General features: G+C 36.1%; 1 protein-coding gene across 4 annotated transcripts in view; it reads right to left on the bottom strand.

Moving 5' to 3' along the window:
• The window catches only part of arhgap42b (Rho GTPase activating protein 42b), a 40,537-nt gene that overhangs the window by 7,764 nt on the left and 12,736 nt on the right, over positions 1-20,037 (bottom strand). For 3 of the 4 annotated variants that reach the window (XM_077722208.1, XM_077722205.1, XM_077722207.1), the window contains exons 5-10: positions 10,787-10,858; positions 3,208-3,309; positions 2,977-3,087; positions 2,477-2,581; positions 440-569; positions 232-332 (exon numbers count right to left, since the gene is read on the bottom strand). In XM_077722208.1, the coding sequence (XP_077578334.1) occupies positions 232-332; positions 440-569; positions 2,477-2,581; positions 2,977-3,087; positions 3,208-3,309; positions 10,787-10,858 (621 nt within the window). The remainder of the gene's footprint in view (positions 1-231; positions 333-439; positions 570-2,476; positions 2,582-2,976; positions 3,088-3,207; positions 3,310-10,786; positions 10,859-20,037) is intronic. The other variant, XM_077722206.1, reaches the window with a different exon arrangement.

Here is a 20,037-nt window from a genome sequence, read left to right as displayed (position 1 = left end):
TACATTTAACCGGTGACCAAAAGGGACCAAAAGACCAGTGACCAAAAGAACGGCGACCAAACGTCCCGGCGACCAAAAGAACGGCGACCAAAGGTCCCGGCGACCAAAACGTCCGGCGACCAAAACGTCCGGCGACCAAAACGTCCGGCGACCAAAACGTCCGGCGACCAAACGTCCGGCAACACACGTCCGGTCACGCAAAAACCAAAAAATATGGCGGCTGAAAATGACCTGTTTTTTGTCTGACTTGTTGTCATTGTTGCTCATGGTTAAAGTCTTGCAGCTCTTTTCATACGTGCAATAGTGTCTCGCCCACGTGCAGCCAAGTGGACCTAAAGAGTGAATTTCCAACAAATATTTCAACCTAATTTCTCATTAATTAGTTTCTACAATCGCCCATGGCACTGAATGATTTACTACCTCGGGGATTATAACTCACGTTTCTCCTGTATGTAGAGAAATCCTTCCATGCTCCGAGGCCCTGGAGCTTTGTAGTCCTGGTCTGCTGACCTGATTCTTTTCATCAGCTTTTCCACTTCCTGTTTGGTGCTAACGAAATTGTTGCGCGTCTGCGTGGAGGAAAAAAAAAAAACAATGTTGCAATAATTTCGACATGATTCCAGTTGAAGTTTCTGAAAGTTCCTCATCAAAACTGCACGTTTTAGCTTGTTATCATATTGATAATAACCAATCAATGGATTAAACTAGACAACCATTGATAGTATAGTAGTATTAAAACAAGAGTATGCATGTAAATCGGATTTTAATTGGAAATTAATGAGTGTTCATGATATATTAGGGCAGTCTAAATTAATTGACTAATTGGTTATCAAATTATATTAGTATTTTTTTGATGGACGTGCACATTAATTGATTAATCGACAACAAATTGACGATCAAATAATTATACATATTAGAATTATTAGTCCAAGAGTATATGTCTAAATTAGGGCTGCCATGATTAATCAAGTCATTGAAAAGTAATACATTTTCAATTTAATTGATAATAATATTAAAACAAATGGATGAGTGTAAATAAATGATCTATTGAGAACTAATTATTTACCAATTGTCAGCTTTAAGTATGAAATAATGAGTATTTTTGGATATAATATTTGTGCTGTCATGATTAATCGACTCATGGATTATTCCACGAATTGACAAATAGCAGAATTATTAATAAATATGCACATGTACAAATTAGGGCTTCCCTGATTAATTAATAAATCGAAGAATATTAAAATGAGGTCATGTGTGTATATTATAGCCATTAAAAAACATCAACTAATCAACAGGTACTGTTGTTAAATTGAATTTAGGTCTTAAATATGTAAATGACTACTTTATTGATAAATAAAATTACTATTTTAATAAACCGCTTGAAAATTGGACTTCTTTTAGACCTTTAATAATAAAACCATTCTCCGATTTTTTGACAAAAGAAGCCCTCAACGGATTCACATTTATTTGTTTTGACAAATCACAAACAGAAAGCCCCTCGAGCCACATATCAAAATAATTATTGATGGGAACAATTCCCAACGCTGTTGCCTTGAACGCAAAGCAGAAAAGGAAACACAGTAATCGAGGAAATATGGGATTTTTTTTCCTCATTTGCAGTACTGCAGTGTGTCATGGCGTACGAGCGGCGAGATGCTGATGCAGCCTTGCAAGTGCTACGCTAGCCCTCAGCCTCGCGGGGCGTGGAGAACTAGTGGAAAATGTCAGCGGCTCTGCTACTGCTGCTGCTGCGTCAGGCCGATTTTTAGGAGCCCTGGGGCTGTCCGACACAGCTTGCTGTTCTTTGACCGTTAACCCATCTTTTTTTTATGATTAGGGCGGGACATATTAAAAGGAAACGTGTTCGGGTAAAAAAAAAAAAAAGGGACTATTTAATAGTTTACGTGAGACTTCAACGGATTAGGAAGCCGTTCTGATCAAGCTAGAGATTTCTGAAGTCCAACGATTGTTTTTCAACCTTTTCCATCCATTTGGCATTAAGAAAAAGCATTTTGTTGAAAATGTCAAGAAGTATGACATTTGCGGTAACAAATGACGAGGTTAAGACGAGTAAGTGCTCACTCATTTGGCCTCTTCGCTTATTGCTTGTCATCTTTTTTTTTTTTTTTGGTTTTGGAGTGTCAGTCTCTACTCGGGATGCCACCCGAGTCGATCATGTGATTGGAAATTGGTCATTTTTTTTAGATGATTGATATGGGCTGAAAAAGATTAGGTTTGTGTTTGTTATACCGTATTTTCAGGACTAGAAGGCGCACTGCATTATAAGAATTTTTTGCATTTTTTGATCTATTTGTTTTTATGGCAGGTCAATGAAACCCACGAGATATTGTTGCAAACCGAACTGTTACTATTGGATTACTTGGTAATTGCTGGTTTAAGCAGATAAAATATCTTCTTTGGAGCCATTAAGTGAGAAATGTGATGCTCATTCAAAGCATGCGAGTCAAAAACTTACGTTTTGGAGGTTGAACTGGAGCTGCTGCTTATACGGCTCAAACTCGTGAGCCAGCTCATATCCCTCGTGGTAGAACGTAAATAAGCCCTGCAGAAAAGCCAAGAGCTGTGGAGGAAATAAACGTCATTCAAATCATATCATTGACAAATATACATACTGTATTTTCCGGACTATAAGGACTATAATACTCAACCATGACATTTTTTGTTGTTTTTTTTTTCCCTTTCTGACCAATGAGAGTCATTTATATTGTTTTTTTAGCCCAATGTTAACCTAAAAAAATGGTTATATTAGAAAAAATGCCTATTTTGGCTGTTTATTTCCATTTTAGTATTGTTTTAACATATGTTTGTTCTTGGTATAGAATCAAATAAAAAATGGCCTCATCAAAAATGGCACTTATACACTTATGGCCACCCAAAATATGATAAATTGGAAAAGTTGGAGATAAGGTCATGTGACATTCTTATATATCAATTATCTTCTTAATTTGAACTGACCGGCTCCACAAACTCAAACTTCTTCTTTTCTTGCACTTCTTGTATTTTGAAAACATACTCGAGGGACGCATCATAGAAAAGCTGCCGTTCTTTATCAATCTGTGTGTCGGCCTGGGAAAAAAGCACAAAAAAAGGAAACAAAAGAACCATGGGGGGTTTCAAACAAAGGTCATTCCGAGCTTTATTTGTCTTGAAATGACAGACAAAAGCTGGCGTTTGTTTGGGTTTTACCTCTTGAAGATAAGCTTCTTTCTTTTTGGACGACAGATTGAGGTGCCTCTCAAGTGTGGAGTAATACTTTTCCGTCTCCTTATCAAATTTCTTCTTGCCTTCCTAAATTCAAATTGGAATAGATGAGGAGAAGGTGAGATTTTTAAAGGGTATCTTCTATAAAAAAATGTGTGACGTGGTTGCCGCTAGATGGAAGCCGAGCCACATTAAGGTTAATGACGCTTGCTGGTGAGATGATCAAAAACGTGGCTTCCAAAAAAGCATGTCGACAGTTGAAAAGGAATTTTTGGTTCAAAGTTAAGAGCCACATTAAAATACTGTGCTTATACTTTCATAAAAAATGAAATCTGAGATATATTAAATTGGATGAAGAGTTGGAAAAGAGAACAGAGGGTTTTTTTAGAGCCACTCCTCCCAGTTGAAATGGATTGGACTTAATATATTTTCCATTTAAGCAGACTGTCATGATTAATTGATTTGTGGAAAACTAATAATTACCAGATAAGTCGACGAGTATTCAAGTTGTCTCACATTTATCTAATTTATTTTTAATTTTCATTTTATTTGTTTGAGGGGAACAATTATTTTTTTAAAAATATATTTTATTAAATGTCCTTTTTCTACCTAAAAAGATAAAAATGTAAAGACTCAATTAATAACTATTTATTAATTTGCCTTTTTAAATTCTTCATTTAAGTAGTTTTTATTCAAAACTATTTTTTATTTTGGGTTGTAAATAATACATGTTATAAGTAAAAAAAATTATAATAATTAATAAATATTAATTATTAAATAATTGAAAAAATAACAATAATCATAATTTATATATATATTTTTTTAATTTATATCATGTATATATATATCGTGAAATTAGGTCCAATTTCCAGACAAAACATTAAAAAATTGGCATGAATCAACATGATTTATTTCGCGGACCACAATTTTTTTTATGGTGGGCCAGATCTGGCCCTTGAGCTGACAGTTTGACACCATCGCTATCAAGGGAAACTTTTTAGATGCCCTTTTAATGAACCTTAAAAACATGCAGAGTGATTAGCGACTCAGGAATGAGAGTGAAAGATTGTTATAGCCAATGGAGGATGGAGCAGGATGGCGAAGTTTACAGTAAACCCTCAACAGCGGCATAAATTTAGCAGCCTTTCTGCTTGGGGGTGATTTCTCATTTCTAAAAAGTGCCTAGATGACATTTGTATTTTCTGAGATAGTCCCCGAGGAGCCACAGATGGTTCCCAGGAGAGGAACAGGAAATGGGCTTTTCATGCCAGACAGCCATCTCTCGCAAAGCATCTAAGCCGTCAACATTCAACTTTCCCCATCACATATTTTAGTCTTAATATGTCTTACCTAATTTTGAAGATTTAAAAAAAGGGGATGTGGCCATGTACAAATAATTGCATTTTGTTTTTTATCACTTGAGGAGAAAACTAATCAAAATGTACATAAAAAGTACATTTATTCCTATTCAGCAGTAAAATTAACATGTTTTTTTTTTAAATCTACGAACAACATATGGCTTTCATTATAACATTTTCTCCATTTTGATTGCAAACCAGCATGAGTCCAAACCTTTTTTAATGCACGATTATAAACATGAAAACATAAAACATCTTAAAATGATGCATTTAACTCAATAACGAACAGTTATAAATAAAGTGTCTATAGTAAATTTTGAAACGGAACTTGTAATGGCAAAGGCTACCTGCTGCCAACTAGTGGATGGGAGTGTAAGTTCAGCAAACAATTGTTTATTTCCACCAAAAAACACACGTATAAAGACGTTTTATATAGAGAACATATGTTTGCCAGACAATTAAATAATTATATGAAAAAAAACATAACTAAAAATTTTAAAAGCCCATTTTTTTACAACAGAAAATGACTTGTTTTGGCCGGATTTCTGATCACGAGATCGGCTCGGGGGCATCTCTAACCATCCGCTTTAAAACCGACCAAATCAGAGACATCTCCATTCTAAAGGCATTCCTGTGTTTTGACCTTTCGGGCCGAGGTGCTTTTAACAGGAAGAAGGGAGGGGGGGGGGGGGGGGGGTTACGAAGGGGGCTTGAAACCAGAGCCCACTTGTTTGTTTTCATTCCCATGGCCCCGATGTTGAGCAAGCCGACCGGACCCACAAGAGTGTTCCGCCTGAGTGGGTTCAAACTGGAGTCCTAACAATGAAACAATCCCTCCACAAGGGAGCGAGCGAGAGAGAGAAATCGATAGATAATTTCACGAGGTTTCTGATTTCCATCGCGGCCTTCTTGTCTGGCGCAACATTGATTTTTTTTTTGGCGGCTAAGAATGAAGGGGGTGCTGTTGTCCAGAGAGACAACTTACACAAAAAGCTGCCCTGCAAAATAAACATGATTAAGTTGGATATTACGCTGATATACGTATATATATTAATATATATTTTCCAAAGGGAACCCGCTGAGGACATTTAATATAAAGAAAATAAGCTAAAGTGCTATTGATATGACATTATTTTGGAAGAATGCGCCTTTAGACTAAAAATAAAATCACCAATTGATTTAGGTTTATTTTTTAAGGATTTTTTTCCCTCCAAACTTATTATTATTATTATTATTTTACAAAAGAAAAGCTCAAAACAAGTTTAACCCCTAATAAAACAATCATTAAACTCCTTTTCAAGATTAAAAAAAATATAGTAAGTGTAACAATCCATTCAAAAAGATTTCTCAATGGCAGGTAATGAGTTAAATACAATAAAATTATTTTTTAAGCCATGAATTTTGACGCCCACGCGTCTTTTCTGCCGAAGCCACGCCCCCTACGCCAAAACTGGGCCAAAAGGTTTGAAGGTAAAAAAAAGAGAGATCTATATATGGGAAAAAAAGACTTTGAAACTGGAAAAAAAACAAGATCTGAAAGTAAAATAAAAATTTTAAACTGACAAAAGCATTCAAAGATAAAAAATAAAAATAAAAGACCGTTGTTTATAGCATCCCAACAGCGCAGCAGGTGTGCTCTGATCTCTCTCAGTAATGAGCATGTCACCTCCATCACATTTACTGTTTACTGCCACAAACGCGAATGAGGGAATCATACAGAAAAACTCAGCCATATTTAAAACTCATGTCATTGTGTATCTAACTCAACCAGGTCTTTTCTGGAAAGATAAATGGATTCAAGACCACCTCCAGATAAAAAATAACAACAACACTTATACATTTTGCTGCCATTGACCACTCTAGTAGACACAACAAACAGGCGCTGACCATGGTCCTGAAATCAGAAGAATGCATGTTGGCCATAAGGAAGAATGAATGTATCTATAGCAAGCATTTGGTTGCCCTTAATCATTTTGGGTGCTTATTTTTATTTCTTCCAGCCTATTTTCTTTTTGTAGCAACACGCATACCTTTCACTTTGTAAAAATTGATACCTTTGTAGATATTTATTCATTTTTTGGCACCAATTATCCTCAAAAGGAGCCCACGCAGACACAAGGAAAAATGACCGACCTCTTTTCTTTTTTTTTTAAACCCTGACATGAATTCACTTCTTACATATCGCGGCAGGTTGTTTAAAAACTCAAAGCCAGAATGCAAAAAATGTCACATGACTCCATAAAAGCAACATTGACACGACTCTGGTTCTCATGAAAAGCATTATGAGTGACAGCTCTCGCTAAGCATTACCGCTTTCCTCGCTTCCATCCCCCTTTTGACACTTTGATACACTTCATATACGCCTGATAAATGTTGTGGTAGTGTTGAACAACCAGAGACGGCATCTTAAACTCATCTCAGGTGTCAGGGAGTAAGTAATCCATTGAATGAGAAAGAAAAGAAAGAAAAAAAACTGAAACAAAGCACTCACGAGCAAACGTACACACTCTTTCCTACTGTACCACCTGGGACGCAAGCCTTTGTTCTCCCTCATGAATAAATCACACGGAAGAAGAGAATATACCGACGCAGAGCAACGTCGGAATGTCTTGTTTGTGTGTATGGACGACAAAGCCTTGGTGTAAAATACATACTGCCCGGCAGTATCTTAAAAAGATCCTATACATGATTCTATACACACCAAATTTTGCATTTACAAATATTATCCAGGAGAAGCAAAGATGATCGATAAATAAATATATTTTATATGTGCTTTACAAATGGATGCTAATACACTAGTTGATTTATTTTCCCCCCCAGGCGGTCAATTTAATGAATAAATAATTGTGTTGCATTTTAAAATGCGCATCTATGGGGACTAGGAAAATAGGCATACAAATCTAATTAGTTCTGCCAACCATTGCTTTGTGCTAATTAATTCATTTACAGCTATTAACGGTAATAGACGTCCAATTCATTTGAGGTGATTAAACCAATTAAAAATAAGAATAACTTTCTGATGTCAAACCTGTGGCGTGAGGGCCAAATCTGGCCCACCAAATCATTTTTTTATGGCCCATTAATCATGAAAATCGATCTCATACTGTATTTTCCGTATAAATGAAATTTAATTAAAATAATTTCCCCCATATTTTCAAATCAATTTAAAAAGACTAACCCAAACTGTAAATAAAAATAAAATATTCATTTTTTTCCTTTTTATCGTATGAAACTCAACACCAAAATTTTTAAAAAAATACTTTTCCTATTCAGTTATATGCTAAATTATGATTATTTGAAATACATGATAAAATTAAATAATAGTGATGATTAAAAACATTTTTTTAACCCTTACCCCATACATCTCATTAGCTGTGCAGGTGTAGCTAATGTGTATATATAATATGACTAATAACCAGGTGAAAAGAGAAGATAAATCCCATTAATACATAGTATAAGCCTCCTTAACATTGGCTTTCTTGACACTGGTTCTAATGAGCCACCTGGCTGTTAAGTCCTTACACAGTGTCACCATGGTAACAGACGCAAGCGACAGTGCTGAACGCACCTTGTGGCCGACATAGTACATGTAAAGTATAATCATGGCATTTCAGGTTTAACATTAAAAAGTACAAATGTCATACTGCTCGAAATACTCTCATCGGAAGAAAATGATACGTTGGCTGTGGTTTAATTAGCTTGCACCGGTCACATGACTCCCATGTGTATTCGTATGAGTCCATATATATGGTGATTATTTTTGCCTTTTCTTTAAATAACAGTTAAAAACGCCACCTGTGAGCGACCATAAAAATCTTTTTGGCAATATTTACTCATCTATTGACAGCCATGAATTCAAATAATATTTTACCCCCCAAAATAGTTCAAATCAACCCATCAAATCAATTTTCCTTTCTGTCACGCATTTTTCTTTTCTGTATTTGTGTTGCCATGCCAACAGCGTTCCGTGAGAAGCCGTCACGGGGTCGCGTGTGCAATTCCCAGTAACGCTGTCGCTTCCGCGGCGGCGGGGCGAGCTAGCTTCATGCCTCGCCGCTCGCCAAGCTAAAAAGCATCCGTACGTGACCTTCCGGGATTACTGTACGGCCAAATAAGGCGCTAACTGGAAATGGTTTTTGCACAGAATGGGGGGGTCGGCGGGGGGGTATTCGCTCCGACTGCGGTGAAAAGTCAGCAATCATGTTGGCTGTCTTTTATCTGCCTCCAGTTCGGGCTAATGTTTGGCGATATGGCAGGAAAGGGCCATTAGGATTCAGCGTAGCCAGCGGGAGTGACGTGGGTTGCGGGCTTTTAAAAAGCTACACTATAAACATGTGCAATAATAACATAGAGAAGTGCAGTTGGTGGAGGAGGGTTGAAGCTAAAGAGCTACAGCCAAAAAGATGCCGTCTATAAGATTAATGAGTCTAAGAGGAAGCTCTCCTTCTTGTATTTTCTCTTTGCTTATGAAGTTAAGTAACTAGTATTATATACACGCCTATTTTTATATGAAAAGTTGAGTTGTATATGGAGTATTTTCAAAGTAGGTGGATATAATATAACTGTTGGTGTTCACTTCTTGGGGGATGAGCTTATAAAGGTTGACTGATATTGGATGGTTGATGTGGTCTTTGTTAACTGTGATTTGAAGGGTTATAAAAAGGGAGTAGCAGGATAATTTAGAAAATACTTTGTATATAAATATATATTCATGTAATGCACATGTGTCAAAGTGACCGATGAACCCAGTTTTTAGTTCAAAAAGCATTTTGTAAAATCTAAAAATAAATATACAAATATGTTCCGTTTTCCACTTTAATATTGAACATAATTAAAAAAAAATCATTTGAAATGAAGAACTAAATTTTCCATTACTAAGATAAAATTACTTAAATAAGCATTGTTTTAGATCTATAAAAACGGACTATTTGGGGGCTCTGATCCAGTTATTTTAATCCAATTAAAATATACATTGGTTTTAGGCTTGAGCATATATATATTTTATTCAATCAGCATCTGAAAATGTCCTATCAGTCAACACCTACTTTTTATAGAGCTACCAAATCCGTGGCTCACATAAAATCCGCAAAAATAACTGGCGATTAATCGATTATCAAAATGATTTTTAAATACTTCTACTCGCCTATCCCTCTTTTTCAGTGTTTTTCTTAGTCCTGCATATCAGCATTTCTTATTTTAAAGCCTAGCTGATCTTATTTTGCCAAGCCATGGTATCTCATTTACAGTATTAGCCATTTTTTCGAATCAGATTACTCTAATCCGGTTACGCGCTCCACACCCGAGTGAACACGAAGGATTGATTTGCGAGCAAGCGCTTGCTTGGGGGCAAACGTAAACTTGACTTGCAAAGAGCAGAGTTGCTTTGTTGTACCAAAAAAAACAGTGTGCCTTTAATTTGACGGTCATTCCTGCCTCTCCCCAGTTTCGGCCTTTTGGCGTTTGGTTATTTGTTTTTGACCCTGGTGAGTTCACACTGGCATCTCTGAGCTTTTTTTCATGATCTGAGATGGTCTTATTTACTTTGTGATCTCCACCAAGCAACCCCAACAGCATCTTGAGGCCTTGATTTGAAACCTCAACTCATGCAACATCAAACTAACACTAACCTTTTATCTGAAACTAACTCTTGCTTCAAAATAGTGTTGCACCAAGTACTAGTATTGGTACCAATTCGGCACTAAAACTTCAAGACCTGTACTAGCCAGACCTAAGAAATGGAATTCCAAAGCTATTTAATACAAATCTACATTTCAAGACCTAGTTTACAACTACTTTTTGCCTTATCCAAGATGGCCACCGGCCAAAATAAAATAAAAAATGATCCTTAACTTATTGTTAGCCCTTTGACTTCTAATGGATTGAATTTCTGGCCTTGTTTGGAATTGGGAGCCCCAAAAAAATGGCAGTCCTATCTGAAACCCAAAAAAATTAAACAATATTTTAGAAGCCCAACTCTTTTTTTAAACCCTATCTAGTTTATACACCCAACACAGGTCTACCCTGGTCTTGATCCCTAAATAAAAAACTTTAAACCTGGTAAAAAAAAACCTGAATTTTAACAAAAATCCTTGTTTCAAACTCTAATGTGAGCAATTCATGGAAATCCGGAGTGTCAAAATGAAATGATCACGCACAGTACAAATGCCGACAAATGATTAATCGTACGCGGCGGTATTTTTGCTTACCTTGGCGACACCGATCTGCTCCTTTCGAAATTTTTCCAACGGAGTGATCAAGACATCGTCTGCGTTTTGAATCTGGAGGGAAACAAAACAAATCCAGACAAATGTCAGCCTGAGAAAATTAAAAAGCTTTATGTCGTTGACATCCTGCTCCAAAAGCTCAGCAGGGTTTCTGACAGATGGAGTGGGATTCACATTACGGAATAAAATATTGTTTCAAATTGGGTTTTAAAGTCATTTGGAATTGGGTTTCAAAGTAGTCTGACAGTGAGAAAAAACTAGTGTCCAGTCCGGTTGGGGTTGTTCTGCTTTGTGATCACTTTGTAGCTCATTTATACTCTATGTTCACAATTAAATGCTTGCATTTTTTTCAACACGGGAGCCACTAAACCAGATGTTTGTGAGTTGTGTGATCAAGTGCGTGTATTATCGCACTTTGCTCAGTTTCCTATCCGCACTCACATTCAAATGGCGCCTTTAATGGCAGCAATTAGGTTAATAAGCAACCTTACAATGCCCCGAAACCATTAGAAAACGACAAAGGAACAATGAGAATCCAAGAAAGTCCCTCAAAATCATTAGGAAACGATCCAAAATTTATCGCAAGTGACCTGTAAGTACCCTAAAATGGAAGTGAAGGAAGTTAACTCATTGTCTGCTATTGGCAATGTGAATGCTTGCTTTAAAAATTTGACAGATGGGTCGGCACAAGATACGATACATATAAAAAAGTGCATCCGTTAACAGTACATATGAAACATAAACAGAAAAAACGGACTAAAGTATTAACATACTCATCACTCATCATTCAAGTAAAAAGTATAAAGTACAAAGTCAAGTAAAAAGGAATGTATTAAGAAATCTTAAAAGATAGAAGGGCTGTAAAACATAAAAAAAATAAGAGTGGACACAGCTACTGCCACTGGCTTCCGTGTGACGGCGCCATCTTGGGGTAAAAAAATAAAAATTAAATAAAAACAGTTTGGTGTTGGGGTTTTCCAGTATGGTTTAATATCTTCATTGTGGGTTTAAAACAGGCCAAAAAGCTGAAAATTTAATGAACTATTTGTAGTATTTGTAGTATTATTGTGCTTGGGGTTTCCATAATAAACAATGAGGTTCATTTTTAGATTTTTTGCATCATTTTTGTCTGCTCACACTACTGCGACCTTTCCTCGCACAATCTGGAACGCCCCGTTTGGCGCACGAACTGATAAGGTGGAGATATATGGCCTCAATTACAGGCTGTGTTCAATCCTTGGGTGACTGCTCCGCTTGAAGGTACCATTACGGCCTCGAAAAATTTACTCAAGATAGGCTTTCACTCGTGGCGAATTGATGACATCAGAGCTGGGTTGGGTTAGGCTTGGGGAGGGGGATCTTAGTGGGGGGTTTGGGCACACGTGTGGCTCATGAAATGGCTGTTAGGTTGATGGAAGGTGTTATTCTGTAAGGTGGGTGCACATGAGGAAGGTAAAATAATTCATTTTGGACAGCAGTGGGATGGGGGAGTAGACATGGTGGGGGGGTTAGTTGTGTTGTTTCAAACCAGAAGAGTTTTAAACAATGGGAAAGCTTTTCCAACCGTGAAAATGTGGTTTTAAAATGAGGTTTTCAAGTCAGGGTTAGGATTTCATATGAGGTTTTTAAAATGGTGTCACGGATATTTTTTTCTAGGGGAAAATAGTGGATGAATGTTTAAGAAATTACTTGGAAAATGTGTGTTTTTTGTTGAAATGGCCTGCTGTTTAGGGACCTATACCCCCCAAAAAACTGGATACAGAGTTTTTGTTTGGCAACATTAATCAAAGCAGCAATAATGCTGGCATTGCAAACATCTGTTTGGCCGACATAGACACTCCAAGAGGTACTTTTGGTCTTTGTTGATTGCGCTATTCCTTACTTTAATCACCATAAATGCACTTTCAGAATGGTGGCCAGGAGACAAGAAAAAAAAGGGCTACAATTGTCCTTGCCAGACCTTTGCTAGCAATCATACTATCATCTGCATGCATCTGCTGGCAAACCCCAGGACGTCCTTCAGATAGGTCACTCATATACATGCAAAATAGCAATGGGGTCGGTTCGGACCCCTGGGGGATCCCAGTAGACTGTCCTTTTGCAAATGCATTTTTTTTCCCTTGAGGTACATGCAAAAAAAGGCTATTTGGATTCCAAGACGTTGTGGTGAATATTACAGAAAGGTTTTTTTTTTTTTCATGGACGAGAGTGGCAATATTGAATTTCCACATAAATTGTCTGTTTTACTAAGTCATGATATAATTTGCCTTGGGTGATATTTCAAACATAAGAATATAATAAAGAAAATTGTGATTGATAATTCTTCTGATGATAATAATAGAATTAAAACCCATCAGAAAAGGTCATATGAGGATATTTTATAAAGACTTTGTCAATAAGAGTCAATTCAATTACCTTCTAATTATTAAATGTGATAAATATACACTTTTACACCTTTGAAATGTGTCTTATTGTTGTGAATAACAATAATAGGACACATTATAATTATTATTTACAACATTTAGACACATTTCAAAGGCGTAAAGGTGTATATTTATCGCATTTAATAATTTGAAGGTAATTGAATTGACTCTTATTGACAAACTCTTTATAAAATATCCTCATATTACCTATTCTGGTGGGTTTTATTTTTATTATTATCATCAGAAAAATTATCAATCACAGGTTTCTGTATTATATTCTTATGTTTCTTATATTCTTTATTTTAAAACCATGAAATAAAATACAATACATGGACATCTAACTTGATTTTAATCCAATCTACTCAACAAATTGACTTAACAATCCCACCAAAACATTTTTTTTTTATAAACCTACACCAGCCTTGACTTACTTTCCTCCAATTACAATTCCCAAAAAGTACAAAGTACAAAAAAAACTAGACCTGACATTCAAGCAACTTAATTTGCTTTCTGGTAATTAACATTTGAACCAATACAGTATAATAGTATTTTTCCCCCTTCACTACAGCACTCATTAAAAATATGGCTGTGTTTTTTTTAAATGTGCACACTACCAGCCTTTGGTAACAAATTGGCCACCGCGACCGAGTCTTTTTCCCCCCCTCTTCCCACTTGCCGGAATATTGGCCTCCCTCTCATTACCGTAGCACGTGATGTATGCACTCCATCCTAGAGAGATAAGGTCAGCCATTTTATCACTTGTTTTCCTCGCTAGTGGTGACAATTCCATTTTAGTATTGCCTGTTCACACGTATATAAAAAAAAACATTCAAATGCTGAAAAGATGGAGGCGTTAAATCAGAAAATCACTACGAGAACACTTGCGTGAAACTCAATCGGAGGACGTTTGGCGGTCGTCAAACGTCGCCCCGCTTGTAATCCCCCACTGACGGTGTTATCTGCAAGCACCTGGAGTTATCTACCCCGTTTGGTAATGTCATTTCCTACACTTTATCTCCACCGTGCTTGCTTCTAATTGAGCCTACGGTGTGTGTGTTGGTGTGCGTTCCAATGGAAGCGTCTAATAGAGCTCACTTGTTCAATTCCACTTGTACAGACAGGATTGTTAAATACGCGCCTTGATAAACCAGAGAGGTTAATGTTGAAAATTGTAATTGGTGAATGGAACAATAAGTCAGTTGGTGCTGACAGAATTTCCTCTCTATAGACCACACCTGACTATATAGCATAGACACGTATGCCACAGTAGATTAAAAGCTATACATGCCCCAGACTTAATATTTACATAGACATAATACACTATGCACCACAAGTTGACACCATATAAGGCAAGGGTGTCAGACTCGGGTTGGTTCGCAGGCTGCATTAACGTCAACTCAATTTCATGTGGGCCGGACTATTTAAGATATAATATATATATATATATTTTTTTTTATAAATGGATTAAAAGAACTGGATCAAAAGCCCTAACTATTCTATTTTTATAGATCTAAAACAATGTTTATGAGCTTTTTTTCTTAGTAGAGGAAAATATCTTTTAATCATTATGTTGCATATTATAGTGGAAACCAGAAAATAATTTTATATATTTTTAGATTTTACAAAATGATTTTTGAACTAAAAACTGAAATAATGATAAAAAATTACAATTATTGATTTAAAAAGGGGGGAATCAGGAAATATAATATACATCTATAATCTTCATTTTAATTTGATCCTAAAACAGAAAGTCGGCACTCATGATTTACTTTCTCGGGCCACAGAAAATGATGTAGCGGGCCAGATTTGGTCCCCGGGCCACCACTTTGACACCACTGATATAAGGTAAAAGAAAATCTGGGAAATCAGACAAATGCACTAATCATCTAAAACAAAACCAAAGTTCTAAATGCACAAATCACTAATGTCATCCTAATAGAACGTGATAAAGAATACAAAATAGATTCCAGTTTAATCCAGTATTGCAATGTTTCCACCAGAATAGCAGACAAATTTAAGATTCGCCCTGAGCAGCTGTCAACAGAGTCCGTCCGCAATGCTCAAAAAGACACGCTGGAGCTCAAGGAATTTCATTACCGAGCAGGACGGGCGGAACATAGTGTTGTAGTTCTTCTATTCTTGCTCTTAGACCCCCACAGGCGCATTAAATACAAGTGTAGTGCACAAAAGGAAACCGCAAAGTGTCACGGATATACTTTGGAAACAATGTGTTTGAAAGACTTTGCTTGCAACACTAAAAGTTGCAACAAAAGTGGTAACAACTTTTGTTCTTCTTTAAAAAATATACACCTATATAGTTTCCTATTTTCCCCTTATTATAAAAATCTGCAAAAATTGAATTAATATGAATGCCTGCAGTCCACAAAAGAATTTGGTAGAAATTTGGGTGTATTTTTGTGTATTTTTAATCATTTGGTATATAAAAAGTTTTTAATAATTGTCATTATTGTCCTAAAATAACCTTGTGAACTAATACATATTTAAGAAAAGTTTGGGCAATGTGTTTTTTTGTTATGAATAAATTAAAAGACAAGGATATGAGACCATTATAAAAGAATCATTACACTAGATAATAACTGTAATTCCATTGCACGCAGTGATAAGTCTATTCCAAATCCGTTATTATCCATGTTAGCAGGAGCATATTTATGACGCATTATCAGTAACCAGGAGCAAGCTCTCAGCCTGGTGGTATTGATTTCTTTAAGGTCGCGGTGCTTTCAGAAAATAGGCAGTCTGTCGAGCAAATGAAGTGTGGAGGAGTCAAGAAGTAACAAAACACAACTGCATCTTGCAGGGACAACCAAAGTCGACATCAAATGTTAAGATGAATATCGATTTAGGGCGAGTTTAAGCTTCGATTTCAAGAGGGGAAAAACCCGCAGGCATCATGTCATCTCAAAAAAAATGTGTGAATAAAAAGCAGGTCCAAAAAAAGTGGATTTAAGTGAACAGTTTGACATTAAAAAAGTCAAATAGCTACTTGCTCCCATCATTAAGTTATAAGAGAAGTTAAAAAAATGATATTTGGCTAAAATAACAGTTTAATTTATCAATAATTTAGCATTAATTCATTTTAGGAAGTCCCACGCCCACTACGCACATTTAATTTGGATAGGCTCCAGCACCCTTGCGACCCTTGTGATGAAAAATGAGAAGTAATTCAGCATAAATTCACCATAATGTCAACATGTTGCGTTCCAAATAGCAAAACATATTTCCCCCAAAAAAACTCATTTCTATTCCTTGGTTTTGAGCCACTTTCCCCGTTAATGATTGCCAGAAGCAAGGCATTAAAAATGTACAGTAGCTAGCACTCGCAACTACATTCCCAACGATAGAATCCGCCCGGCGCCCTAAAGAAATTAGCCCGGCCCGTTAAAGCCATCGGAAGACAGAATGAATGCTTAATAAACATTCCACCCTCGTCATTACGATCAAATAAAATCTCCCATTTCATGCCGAGGGTGTGAAATGACCTTTATTAAAAAAAAAAAAAAAAAAAAAGCAGAGTGTAAATTAGTTTCAGTAGGCGTGCAAAAGTGGGAGGTTGGTTGGTGGAACAATCTTATTGCACGGCTAAATATTTATCTGGTGTGCAAATGGCACCTGCAGCAAGACTGTAAAGTTAGGATTTTTTTCATTACTATACTATGATAAGTTTCACTTCTCGATGGGGGGGGGGGGGGGGGTTAAATAATATAGGTATATTGTATCATGACTGCAAAATACTGCAAATTTTCCATAGTTTACTACAGCAGTTTTTACCAAACTATTAAGTATACAAAAAAATAAAATGTTGTTAAGTATTTGTTTTTGGTTCACCATTTGAACTTACCATAACGATTCATTTCAAAACACAATGTTGTGTTCTAAATACATTTTGCAGGTTCAATTATTTTCATAGTTAAGTAGCATTGCGGCCATATATTAGCTAAAATGAAAATGTGAATAATAGTTTAGTTGATTTTAAAAGTTGAAAAACAAAAAAACAAACAACAGAATCCAAGAAATACAATAGAATATTGGTTAAATTTAATCTCATAAAGCAGGCTATATTAAATAAAAACTGTCCAACTCATGCCTGATTTACAACATATTGTGGTTAAGTTAACAATTTGGACATATTCTTTACATTATTGAGGTTTGGATTTATATAGTAATTCACCACAAATTCTCTGACTTTTTATCTTCTGCTCTAAATAGTTTTCCAACCCTCATCAAATAAACTTTGGCCCAACTCTGTTAAGAACAAGGGCTGCCTTTATTTGGCACGGTTGTTTCAGGGTCATCGGAAACATTCCTGAAGTCACGAGTTCTGCACAAAAAGGTGCTCACAAAGTCAAGCCATTGTGCAAATACACACACTTACGCTCACATAAAAAAAGGCTTGACAGAAACACAAACTATGAAGCCGAGTGTCTAAATGCTTTTGAAACGTGTTTAAAGTCCATTGAAGGAAATGTAAAGTAGAAGAAAAGTGTCAACGTGGGAAATAAATACGAGTCTGCACAACCAAATAGCACTTAAGGGATGAAGAGGCTTTTGTTGTTCATTTTAAAAAGCAGCGGGAGAAGGTGTGAATTACAATGTAAATTAAAACCTGGCACTTATTACTAAGAATATAAGATGTTTGTACAGTATATACTCTAATAAATACAAAAGATGCAATATACTTTTCCTGGCATTATTGACTTAAAGTTTTATACAGAATGAATCTGTTGATTAAAAATGGGTGTGAAAGAATTGTGTTTATAAGACATTTGTCTTTCTTTCTACATGAATTTGACGTTTTATGTTTATTTTTTATGTTCCTATTTTTATAGCAGAAATCAAATAGACAGAGAAAACGTTAAAATAGCTTTAAAAAAGTCAATAAAATGTAGTTAAATATAGTTTGCTCTCCCTTATTTGTGATTTCAGCCCTCAAATACAAGGATCAGGGATTAATAACTACAAAAAAATAGAATAAACTCATAAATTAATCTATTTTTAACATGAATTAATTTGTAAAATTGTCTGTCACTTTGTGCTTTGCAATTGGCTGTCCCCTATCTAGTGTGTCATAGTTAACTGGGATCCTTATGAGGATGAGCGTTTCAGATATTCCAGGAATGCAATCCATTTTGAGTGGGCAAAATGGAGGAAAAAAAATGAAAATGTTGTCTCTAGTCCGCCAATCACAACATAATTTCAAGGTTGGTCTCCCACGGAGTCAGCAGACAATAAATGGTGTCATGCCTGACGTTGTGCAAATTGGACTTGTGGAACAAGTCAATCCTAAATGTGAAGGAAAATGGAGGAGAGAAAGAGAAGGAAAAAAAATCAAGGTTTCTTCCTCATTTGCCATTTGAGGTTTGGCTTTTGACAACGAGGCTTATCAGATGAGTTATTTTTAGGCCAACTATTCAGTCCAGATGTGAAAAAGGAGTAAAACGACAAAAGGGCTAATCTGGCTTTAGATGATCCTTTTAAAGATAGAAAAAATTAAATCAAAGAAAAAGAAAATACTCCCACCAACATGTCTACCAAATCTCGATAATACCATTTTGCAGTATAAACTTAGTCACAATATTTTTGTCAGCTGTTGATTAAAAAAGACAAGCGTACATGAACTAGTGGGCCACTTGAGGCTCGCGGGCCAGATGTTTGACACCCCTGCATTATTTAATGGATAACAGCGACATCCGTCTTTGAAAAAAACCCACACAGTATACATAAAATATAAAAAATGTACTTCAAAGTACTTTTGTAAGTCTGGTGGGTCACCAGGCTTTGCAAGTTACACCCACTATTCTAACCTGAAGTAATATTATATATTAAAATATAAGAAAATGTACTTCAGAGTGTACTCCGGTACTTTTGTAAGCCTGGTGGGTCGCCAGGCTTTGCAAGTTACACCCACTATTCTAACCTGAAGTAATATTATATATTAAAATATAAGAAAATGTACTTTAGAGTGTACTCCGGTACTTTTGTAAGCCTGGTGGGTCGCCAGGCTTTGCAAGTTACACCCACTATTCTAACCTGAAGTAATATTATATATTAAAATATAAGAAAATGTACTTTAGAGTGTACTCCGGTACTTTTGTAAGCCTGGTGGGTCGCCAGGCTTTGCAAGTTACACCCACTATTCTAACCTGAAGTAATATTATATATTAATTATGGGTAATTGTAAACTAAATGGGATGCTATAGTCAAGTTGGGACATCTCAGTTTATAGTAAAGCATTCCTATCTTTTTGCAAGTATTTTGTACAAAGGCTTGCCAGTCTGTGTCTAAATTGCTTATCAAAGTTTACTTCGGTCTACTTCCTTTATTGTTTGCATTAAATTAGGCCAGCAACCAACAGTGCAAATTACATTTCACCCATGCAGCAGTTTATTGGCAGCCAGTGGGTAATCCAATGGTGTATTCCATAAAAGCACATCCGTCTTGTTTGAATTTACAACTGGTTGATACGAGTCTCTGACCTATCGCCTAATGGACATTTAAATCACCCAGGGCCGGAATAGGATCAGTTAATAGCGCGTGTTTCAATGCCTGCTCTATATTTATGTGGCCCTTACACACATACACACACACAAAAACGACTTCCCTGAAATCAATGATATCAAAAAAATGCGTCAATTATTTATGACAGTTGGAAGGTGGGGGTGTGATGCGTAGTAAAGCGGGTTTAAGGATTATAGCCCATCCGTCCGTTGTTTATTCTGCTGAAAGAGAGCCTATCTTGGTTGATTTTGGATGACACACATGACTGGTCGCCCAAAGGAGTTACATGGCAGA

Source organism: Stigmatopora nigra, chromosome 8 (assembly GCF_051989575.1).
Source record: "Stigmatopora nigra isolate UIUO_SnigA chromosome 8, RoL_Snig_1.1, whole genome shotgun sequence".
NCBI lineage: Eukaryota > Metazoa > Chordata > Actinopteri > Syngnathiformes > Syngnathidae > Stigmatopora > Stigmatopora nigra.
Note: the sequence above shows the minus strand (reverse complement) of the source record. Positions and strands in the feature narration are given on the sequence as shown.